Source organism: Mangifera indica, unplaced genomic scaffold (assembly GCF_011075055.1).
Source record: "Mangifera indica cultivar Alphonso unplaced genomic scaffold, CATAS_Mindica_2.1 Un_0080, whole genome shotgun sequence".
NCBI classification, from domain to species: domain Eukaryota; kingdom Viridiplantae; phylum Streptophyta; class Magnoliopsida; order Sapindales; family Anacardiaceae; genus Mangifera; species Mangifera indica.
In genome coordinates this window covers 68,488-79,726 of record NW_025401172.1, presented here as the reverse complement: position 1 = coordinate 79,726, position 11,239 = coordinate 68,488, and the positions used below count along the sequence as shown (strand labels likewise).

The window sequence follows — 11,239 nt, the reverse complement described above, 5'->3', positions numbered from 1 at the left end:
TATTTGATTAGAATGGTCTTGCTCTCCCAACACCGGTTGTAGTTAGACAGGCTTATATGAGTAATTAGAATGGTCTGTGATCAAATAAATACCATTCATGTTGGCATCCCCATTTTTGTAGTCCATGTTAAATCTAGGCCAAAGGACTATTTCCCACCCAAACTATGCTGAATTCTCAAAGTTCCCCCCATTAACTATGGAAATACCATTTACCCACCCATGACCAGTTAAATTTAACAGAACCCTAACGCTTGAAAATTTTATCTTTTTTTGCCCTCCTAAACTTTAAAAACTAAAAGTTTCTCCTAGCCTAAGTTTTAAAAAATGGCAGTTTCACCCTAGGGTTTCGTTTTGAAATCTCCAGCGACATCTCCAGCTCCATTGCTAACGACCTCTCCCTCCCGAAGCATCTTCTCCTTCCGGCGATCTCTTTCCTCCTATTTGGAAGCTCGATCGACGTTGGAGAAACCTTGGGAGACGAAGAACGTCGTCAGGGAAGACAAAGTTTTTCGTCTTCCCAAACAAAGACAAAGCTGTCGTCTTCAATTGGGAAGACGAAGAACTTCGTTTTCCCCGATGAAGTTCTTCGTCTCCTAAGGTTTCTCTGCCGTCGATCGGACGTCCAAATGAGAGGAAAGAGATCGTCGGAAGGAGAGGATGCTTCGGGAGGGAGAGGTCGTCGGCAATGGAGCCGGAGATGTCGTCGGAGATTTCAAAACAAAACCCTAGGGTGAAAATGCCATTTTTTAAAACTTAGGCTGGGGGAAAATTTTAGTTTTTAAAGTTTAGGGGGGCAAAAATAGATTATATTTTAGTTTATTTTTAATATTATAGAGAAAATAACGATTTTACCCTTACCACCGTTAATTTTAACAACTCATGGGTAGGTAAACGGTATTTCCGTAATTAATGGGGGGAATTTTGAGAATTCAGCATAGTTTAGGTGGGAAATAGTCCTTTGGCCTTAAATCTACTCAATAAGAACTGTAAATTAATACACATAACCTGTCATATATTAACTGCTGCTTCATTAATTTAGTCTTTTGATTCTACTGTTTTGAAAGTACTTACCCTAGGAAAGTTCATAAAAATGTCAACTAATGTCCATCTAATCACAATGAGATAATTTTAAGTCACACCGACTAAAGTTAATCATCAGTCACCTGTCTTACCAAGACCTTTTCTCAAGTTAATATCTTATTCATCCATTCTTACCCATTTTACTAGAATTGTAAGCTATTGACAGGATCATTAGTTCAACTTCTGTTACTATAAGTTATGAAGTCTTTCATAAATTGGGTGGCTTCTCCTTTATTGTAACTAATAATAAAGTGAAGGGATGACCTTGGGAAGGAGTGTTTGCCGATATTCCAATATAGAGTTGCTTTCATATTTATGTAGATTCATTTTTGTTATTGGTGTTTGTGGTTGTAAATGACTACACTTCTCTTATAGCCAATAGATGTGGATACGTTTTGGGCAAGAAGACTGCAAAGAGTTCACATGATTACTTGGTTATGTCTCCGTCAACGACAAATTTATATGCCTCCCACCAAAGCCAACACTTGGAGCTTTAACTATTCTTGTCTTCCTTTTTTGGTGAATTATCTTCCCAATTTGGTTTATGTATACACGCCATAGACAAATTAATTTTATTTGTAGTTATATAAAACTCCAATTTTGTAGTGGTTACTGTTTCAAGTTGAGAAATTTTAGAAGAGGTGAAAAAAAAAGTTTCTCTTTGGCCCGACTACTTGAAATTCCATTCTCTCTGAACAAAGGAGAGAAACTTGAGGTCAGTTTTGATAGGTTCTCTTCTTTTTCTTCTCATTTGATCCCATCAGTCAAGGGCTGTATTGGCCCTTGTTTCAGTATCTTGATTTTGTTCTTTCTGCGCTATGTAAATACCTATATCTGTTCATGTCCGAGTCTGATAAAGAAATTTCTAGAGTTGGTAGTACAGTTGATGATGATGATGATTATGATGGAGATGATGATGATCAGACGGTTGAAGGTGGTGGTGGTGGGGTCCATGGGAATGAGGGTGAGGAAAATCATGGAGGGTTTTCTTGGACACAGAAATTTAGACGAAGGGTTAAGAAGGTGGTCCTATTTCCAGTGGCAAAGGCAAAAAAGCAACTCTATAAGAGAAGACAAAGACTACAAAACAAAAGGGCTCCTCTTTCTGATGATTTTGCAGATGCTGGTGAGAATTTTGGCGATACTAGTAGTAAAGCTTGCTTCTTTTGTTTTATGCAACCACAAACTTTAGATTCATCTGCTGCGTCTGTCACAAGTGACCCCAATGATCCTAACTTCTCTATTGAGATGTTGAGGTCTTTGATTGAGAATAATGATTTCTATTCTAAAGAATGCAACCCCCACCTGAATTTTCACGGGTTAATGACTCTGGAGGATTGATATTGTTGTTTTGTGGTTATCTTTTGCCAGAAAGGTCAAACTTTTGCGTGCTCTATTGGTTTCAGCTGATTCTTAAGACTGGATTTTGGCGCACATCTAGAAAATTTTCATGTTATTGGTCAAATACATTGTGGACGATCATGTGGCATTTACCATTGTTTCTTGAAGTTTTGACTCCAAAACAATAGCCTAATCAAGCTCTGGCATATTTGTTTGATGAAAAAAGAAGAAAAGAGCACTGTGATCCACTGCCCAATTAAAACAGGTTATTGAAATCCCTTCTAGTTTTTCAATTGCAGAGAAATTTAGTATACTTATAGGTCAATATTGTCAATATTCATATTCTTAAGACATGATTTCATCATTTCATTCTTTGCGCACGATAAAGTGTGATTGAGTTCAGATTTCTGTGCACTGTTTGTTGCTACATGTGCCTGATTTAATAGGAATTGTGGAGAATTTCGAAGGTTTTTTAAGGACGTTTGGTTTGGGGAATGTTTTATTACTAAAATTAAAAGATTACCTTAAAAGATAGATTACCATGAGGATTAATGCATAATGAAAGATTATTGAAATCTTTTATTACTTTGTAAACCAAACAAGACAATAAAATAATAAAAGATAGATTACTAAGGTAATCTTTAAATTTTTCAATCAAATGAACCTTTAGAGTATACAATTTTAAGAATGATAGCCATCAAGTCCTTTCCCCTACTTTGCTTTATCTAGCTGCTTAGACTGTAAGGACCACTTAGTGTGAACCACATGGATGATGTTTAATAAGAAAGCAGCTACTTGGCCAGTCAAGATAAACAGTATATACAGTTCAGATCACAATTCAAAATGGTTTTCAAATTTAATGCAACCGCTGAATATCAAAATGGACAAGTTTCTGGGGATATTATTTCAAAGTGTATGTTTAGAAATTGAATCTTCCTAAATTTAGTACATACCAGTAGTAGAATTCGCCCGTATATTGGTAAAAGCTTTTCTAGTTACAGGTTATGGTATTCTTGCCGATGGATATTATTGCAGACTTATGACTACTGCGACCATGTTTTAGATAAATTTTTTCTACTTGTATTTTGCATTTGTTCTCAAAATATTCAGAATCAAGGTCTATGTTTGATTCTTTTATCTTTGGTTCTCCCTCATACAGTGTTGTGAGTGAACCATTGTCCATTTACATGTAACTCATGGGTTCAGCAATAAACCCTGTTAGGAACTTTTGAACCAGATTACACAACCTTTTTTTTGCCAATATTTTGGCCCTAAGGCCACCAAAAATTATAGTTCTCTGGCTTCACTATCTCCATATTGATATATAATAATGATATAGATGTATCTTCATATAGTTTTCCATGGCTTCATTACTGGAATCTGGTGAATAACAATAGCCAACAGGTGTGCTTCTAGTTGCTGGAAATAGTTTGTAAGTTTTATTAGCTTCTATAAGACTTCATTGGTCTTAAAGAGTAGAAAATAGCTTGTGAAACAGAGTTATGGTTGACAAAATTCTCGGTAAAGCCAACTAGCTTGTGTCCATGAAAGCAACAAATCAAAGAGAAGAAAATACTATGCCAAACTGGAATGAAATAAAAATGTCTCTTTCCAGCAAAGTCAGAAACATATGTTTATCAGAAGTGATTCACCAGTTCAATTTCTTTGCCAAAAGTAGGCCATGGCACTGGGTACATGGATTCTATTATTATCAATATCAACCTGCCAGAATCAACAGTTCTAAATATATAACTGCCAAAGAACTATTCCCACCCAATGTTTGGTGAAAAGACCAAAACACATCCACAGAAGTTCAAAAACCCAAACACACACTTGTTTCTAAATTTCCATTAAAATTACAATAAAATATTAGGGTAAAACTGTCATTTTAATTATATATTAAAAAATATATAAATTAATTTCATCTCCCCCCCCCCCCCCTAATTTTAAAAATAGATATTTCACCCTTAGGTCTCAACTTTGAAAAGACTTTTCCACAATCAAATCCCCAGGTTTTCTCCTCTCCAACAATGACGACTATATTGATCACCATCTCCATCCTACCTACTCCCTCTACCACCGCCGATGACTCTAATGACATGCGAAGAAGCTCTAACCAATGACTAATTGAAGATGAATCAAAGACCATGGCGTTCCATCGAATCTGTTGCAATCCCTCATGTTTTTGTCATCTTCTAGTCTTCTCCTAGCCCATGGTTCCAGACGTGGTTGTTGAATCAGACTGACAAGATTGAATTGACGACCTTGTCAATTGGTTTGGACGAAGATGGTTCATCTTCTCTGAGGAAGACGAGGTTGGAAGAAGAGAGAGAGATAGTCGGATAGTGCCTGTTGTTGAAGAGGGAAAAGTTTTGCCAAAAAATCGAAACCTTAAAAGAAAAAGTGAATTTTTCAAAACTTAATCTTGGTTGGAAATGGTTAGTTTTCCAAATGAGGGGGGGAATGAGATATATTTTATTTATTTAATATTATTAATAAATAGATAATTTTATCCTTTAACCCTAACTAAAAATTCATAGGTGTGTGGTAATGAAGTAAACTTTAGGTGGCTATTTGATTTTTGATCTCCCATAAGTATGTAGTCTTTTTACCAAACTTTGGGTGGGAACCTTTGGCCATACATAACAGACAGCAACAAATTAACAGCATTTTGGCATCCTGTACAAGGGAAGTAATTGTTGCGTCACATGTTGCTGTAAAGAAAACCAAACTTAAATCAATAATGTTTGGAATCTTAAGCAGGTATATGTCTACTCAACTAGTCAAACGTGAAAAGGATAGGGTCTAAATCAAAATCATTATCACTGGAGAATTTTTATCAATGCTACTATGAAAGAAATCTGCGAAATGCTGCAGATACACCACGTGCTCTTCAGTTATAGGCTATAGCAACTCCAAGATAGGAAGCCAAAATGTCATTATCCAAGCAAACTAATATTCTATTCCAAAATCATGATGTGGGGACTGCAAAGCAATGAAATCTCATTGCATCGTTTCTTCCTTATCCCATGGAGCAAACGTCAGTAATGAGAAATGAAAAGCTTTATCATGATAAAATTCCATGTGAACTTACAGTTACACCTTGAGGTTCTCTTTTTTAACAACACCTGTTCTTCAGGCCAACTTCTCTAGACCAGATGAAAGAAAACTTAAAAAGAAGTAAATAATTTGACTCTATGTGGAACAGATAACAGAAAACAGAAAAAATAATAATAATAATAATAGTATGAGTTTGTTAACATCCTTGGGACAGAGAACTGCAAACTTCAAAAGGAACTTATAGACGGGGAGTTTACAAGTTATCCAATTGGTGTTATCTTAATATCTTCAAGTAAACTGAGATATGCACATAATAAGATTTGTTGCGATTGGCGTCTTAAAGTCAATTCTTTTTATAATTCAAGTTCATGGATAAATGTCATATATGTAATTTTCTGTGATTTTTTTTTTTGGTCCATAGGAGCATATAATTATGCTAAGAGAAATGTCTTTAGAATGTTAAATTGCGAGGAGGGAATTAGTGCATGTCAACTGACTATAAGAACCTTATGTTCATATTAAATGATTGTTCTAGAAACATCCATCGTTCTGATATTATCATAACTAAGGGCACATATAATATAATTAAGATTATCATAGTGTTAAATGACTCTATTGAAAGGTGGTAGCAAATCTAATGTGTCAAAATTGTTTGTTGACAGTTTGGTACAATATATGAATATACATTGTAGATGTGTCCACTAGCTAAACCTGCCAAGAAGATTTTATATAAATGATTACTTTAATGTCTATGAAATAAATCTTCTTAGCAAACAAAAGTACATGTGGTCCTTAAACTTGAGGTCATCAGACTATCTTGTACAAGAATCAGTATAGTTTAACACCAACCTAATGTACTTTTTATAGAAGGTTGTCAGAAAGATGGTAATTTATCATATCGAGATATGTTCGAAGACTATAATAAATCAATAAAATATTTATCACTTCTGAGCATAAAAGCGAATATCTCTGATAGGCCATAATGATTGGCATTGACAACCAATAAAATCTATGATCTCAGTAGGATTGTGTCATTACTCAATCCAATATTGCAGAGACATTGATACAGACTTTAGTCTATACATAACGAGGGTACCTTGAGGTATACACTAAATCTATATCTCAAACTTGAAGAAATATTGTACGATAAAATAATCAAACTATACGAGTAACTGTATTATTGATAGGTTTAGAGTTAATCACTAACACTTCATTAGTCGGGTTGTCATGATGTCTTACTAGAAGTCAATCTTGGTCTGTGTGTGGATGGTTGTTGGGTTGAGAGCTCGCTATGAATCCATTCACTATCACCTTAACGAAGAGTCTATGGATCATTCATAATAGGAGTTTATCAAAATTTGGAGACATAAGATTATTTAAGATGAATTCGGTCTGGTATCTAGATGGACGATTTCAAGTTTGAGATGTCTTTGGACTAAAAGTGCAACTTATAACACCTAGGGACCAAAATGTAATAATCCTGAGATGTTTGAATGAAATAATTATTCTGAAAGTTGGGCATTTTTTCACTTGGATGAGGATAAAACCCAAATCGATTATTTTGGGTTATGTACGACTATGCATGGATCATGTTATGCTCAAACATCCATGATCCTTGGATAAGGATTATCCATGATCCTTATCCACCCTAAAATTTGATTATATCATGAATTGTACAAGATATAGATAAGAATGATGTGCGGTCATGCATTTTGATGAACGATCATGCATAACATCTACATAAATAGACGCGATTTCATAATTTCACAAGTTTTTATATACAAAGAGAGAGAGTGCACACTCATGCCTCTGAAACACCTGCTCGTGCACAAACCTCCTAGTAATAATTTGTGCACATTTAAGCTTCATATGGATACTGAGGTATGATTTTGATTGTGTGTTTTAAAAAATTTAAATTCAACCTTTGTTGCGTTTCGTGTGTCATAGAACCCAATAGGGGAGCCACATTCAAGTGATTATCATACAAATTTTATTATGCAATTCCATGAATTCAATTGAATAAGTATGTTCTTATTTTGAGTTTGAATTTGTGTAATCTTGTAACGATTGATGAGTGTATTGTTGTAGGCTCATTTGATATAAATCAACATAAATGTGTTGTCAAATTGTTAAATGCAAGTTGTGAAAATCAATTGATTGTGTGCCTCGATCTTGCATTGTCATGCTAAATCACCTTCATTATGCGTCGTTGCACATATTGAGGGTTGTTGTTGGGATAAGATAGGCTCTCATAATTTTTTTTTTTTAACTTTTGTTTCGTAGAATGGATTTGACCGATGACCTAGTTTTTCAAAAGATATTTGAAAACAAATTTGGGTTGGACGCAAAGTATTTGGACTAGTATTGACATCTTCAAACTGTACAAAAAGAGAAGAAAATATTGTATGTTTGTTGTGGAGGATTTACTTGCTGAGCCCAAACATGACATCACAATCAAGGAATTTAATGCTTCTGAAAAACATGAAGATGATGCAAAACATGCATTAAACATCATATTGACTTTGTTGACTCATGATATGCAAACTAACGATTTGACTGATAAAGACATAATTGATCATTTGCATAAGATTTTTTGGGATCATACTCATCTAGAGCGTTATGAAACAACGAAGGAAATCCTTACTCATAAAGTGGAGATTAGAACTCACATGTTTAAGATAATTAAATTGATCAAGAGGATCAAATCTCTTAGCTCACTTGTGACAAAAAAGCTCACGTATGACAAAAAACATAACATTCGACCTTGTTGTTTCATCTCTACTTGAATCTTATACTAAGTTTATTATAAACATTCTACAGGATCATAAGATAAAATCCACGGAAGGTTTGCTAAGAATGATGTTAAATGTTGATGTACACATCAAAATGACTACATTGGTCAAAGCCAATATGAAAAGAGAGGAAGAAAGAAGTAAGGTTATGGCTAAGCTAAATTCCGAATCTCATCCAGTACCTTAGAACACAATGAACCCTACTAATGGAGCAGATAGCAAAGGTAAGGTAGTTTGTTTTAAATGTGGTAAATCTGACCATCGGAGCAAATGCCACAATACCTTCTTTGCTAACAAGAAAAGAAAGACCAAGTCTTTACTTCATGTATTGATTGAGAATTGAACATTTTTTCTCAAAATTAAGATTTGTGCACCCAAGTAATCATGGTTTGCCACGTTATGACGTGTGTGCTATGAGTGAACAGAGGCATACATGTCTTGCAGAAATTAAGGTAAATTTTTGTTGTGCCTGAAGTTATGGCTTTAAATTTATCCTGGGTGCTAAGTACCCCGGCTAATAAAAATTTAGTTCGTAAAATTTGAATTCTGAGAATCAATTTAAGGATAAGAAGTGTGAAAGTGAACCTTTTCCATCATTTTTTTATGGTAAAATCCTGAGACTGACGTTTGCCAAGGTTGAGTCCCTCAAGGATTTCTGGGTATTTGATTGAGAGAAATAGCCTAGCATTCATGAATTAAAATATTGGACAATTAACTTGACAATGTTCCTGCTGAGAATCGATCGAAGCATTGTTAAATTTGTTGCCACAATTTACATAATATGTATCGACTATTTGGGGTGTGCGGAATTCGATTAAAACCATAAAACCAAACCAAACCACTTAAAAATTATGATTTAATTTAGTTTGGTTTGTTAAATGGTTTGGACGATTTTCAAACTGAACCAAACCGTAAATCATATTTGAAAAAAAGATATATATAATATAATATAATATAATATAATATAATTTTTCAATAAAAATTTAGATGTACAACTTGTTATTTTTATATTTGTTTTATCATTTTTTTACATATGTATTGTATATATATTTCATATTTATATTTTATTCTATAAAACTATCGTTCAATTAATTTTATTAAATAATATATATTTAAAAGTGAATAATTTTAATATATTCAAATCATAATCTAAATCGTATTTTTTTAATTTAATTTGATTTAATTTAAAACTTACAATGATCTGAAAAATTTTTCAAATCGTTTTTTCAGTTTGATTTGAAAAAATTTTCTCACTCAACTAAACTGGGTGATGCACACCTCTATTGACTATGTTACGGTGTAGTTGTACAGTTATAATTATATCATTATCATCATAGCTATGATTGTGTCGTGCTGCCCTGTAAAGTTACAATTATCATATTTACCATAAGCATAGGTCTGCTTTATTGGTTGGGGACAAGGGAAAAGAGCCAGACAGATCACTAGAAGGCAAAAAGAAATGGTAACTTAATTGTTTTTCTATGTTTGATAGAGAGTAATGCCATATCAGCTTGTACTATAATATCGAGATTTTTTTTACTTCATATGGTAGAAATTTTATAAAATTCTTTGATTGAGAAATCAAAAAGAAAAGATAACTAAGTAAAGTAAAAGAAATTCATCTCTATTCTGCATTAGAAGATTAGTTGGTCCATGTTTGATTGCTGGCTTTGCAAGGTAGTATATGTTATATATTTAAGGCCAAAAGCCCACCCAAGGTTTAGCGTATGCCTCCGCACACACCTAGGGGGTTTTAAAAACTTAAACATCCATTTATAAACTATTAAATTTAATTAAAACCATTTGTTATAAGGGATAAAATCATTATTTTATCATTAAACCCTAAAATCTTAAAAGTTTATATCATTTTCCCTTGACCCAAAAGTTTGAAAAATTCATATTTCCGGTTACGGTTTTTTCTTCTTTCTCGGGCAATCGAAATCCATTTTCGTCATCAACTGGCCTTCTCGTCATCTTTTTCTCTCGTTGTCAGTCTTCCCACTATAGCAGTTTCGTTAAACAAAGATGAATTGTTTTTGTCCAACCATTGGATTGTCATCAGAAGATTCGTTTGATGTCAATTCGTTGGGTGGATGAAGATGAATCGTCTTCCTTCAGTTGAAAAGACAAAGATGATGAATCATTTTTGTCTCTTTGTCGGACAAAGACAATTCGCCTTCGTCCAACAAAACTACTACAGTGGGAAGACCAACAATAAGAGAAGATGGTGGGAAGGTCGACTGACAGTAGAAATGAATTTCGATCACCAGAGAAAGAAGAAAAAACCTAAAAGGAAGAGTGAATTTTTCAAAACTTAATCCTAAGGGAAAATGATATAAACTTTTAGGGTTTTAGTAATAAAATAACGATTTTATCCTTTATAACTAACTATTTTGGTTAAGTTTAACATCCCATAAGAAAGTGTTTAGGTTTTTGAAATCCCATATGTGTGTATTTGAGAATGGTTTAAACCTTGGGTGGGAATAAGTCCTTTGGCCTATATTTAATGACTTTGATTTAATATCCCAACTAATCTTTTTCAAGATATTTTAGGATTGCTTTCAATAGGCCCACATTATCATAATTACCATTTGAGAAGATTAAATATTTAATCATGTTTGGATTTTTCATTAAGTCCTAAATTTATGGTAGTATAGACTAATCTAACCCATCATGATTATCCTCTACTTTTAATTTTTTCAAATTTATGATTACAACGGAAGATCTTTAAATCAAACATTTGCTTACGACATATTTATGTAAAATTTATTTTGCATAAACGAAATAAATTCATACCATCTTAGTTTTATAAGATTTATGTATAAAATATAAAATATTGAATTGAAAACTTTATGCAATATGAATTTATTACACTATGGAGATTACCTATATTGAAATGATTGATCTTTTGCTATGAAACTTTTCCTAAATGACTACTTTTAATTAGTAAAGTTATATTGTATGAG

At 33.3% G+C, this 11,239-nt stretch overlaps 1 protein-coding gene across 1 annotated transcript; it reads left to right on the top strand.

The window, feature by feature from the left end:
- The first annotated feature begins 1,355 nt into the window (after positions 1–1,355).
- On the top strand, positions 1,356–2,823 carry LOC123207464. The gene is made up of 2 exons (XM_044624878.1): positions 1,356–2,206; positions 2,452–2,823. Exons 1-2 carry the CDS (start codon positions 1,921–1,923, stop codon positions 2,607–2,609), a joined length of 444 nt encoding a protein of 147 aa, XP_044480813.1. The 5' UTR covers positions 1,356–1,920; the 3' UTR covers positions 2,610–2,823.
- Positions 2,824–11,239: the final 8,416 nt, after the last annotated feature.

Excerpts from the sequence above, each read along its gene's own strand:
- LOC123207464 (XM_044624878.1), top strand. The coding sequence starts at position 1,921 with ATGTCCGAGTCTGATAAAGAAATTTCTAGAGTTGGTAGTACAGTTGAT. Across the intron at positions 2,207-2,451 it reads TGATGATTTTGCAGATGCTG|AAAGGTCAAACTTTTGCGTG; the intron begins GTGAGAATTTTG and ends ATCTTTTGCCAG.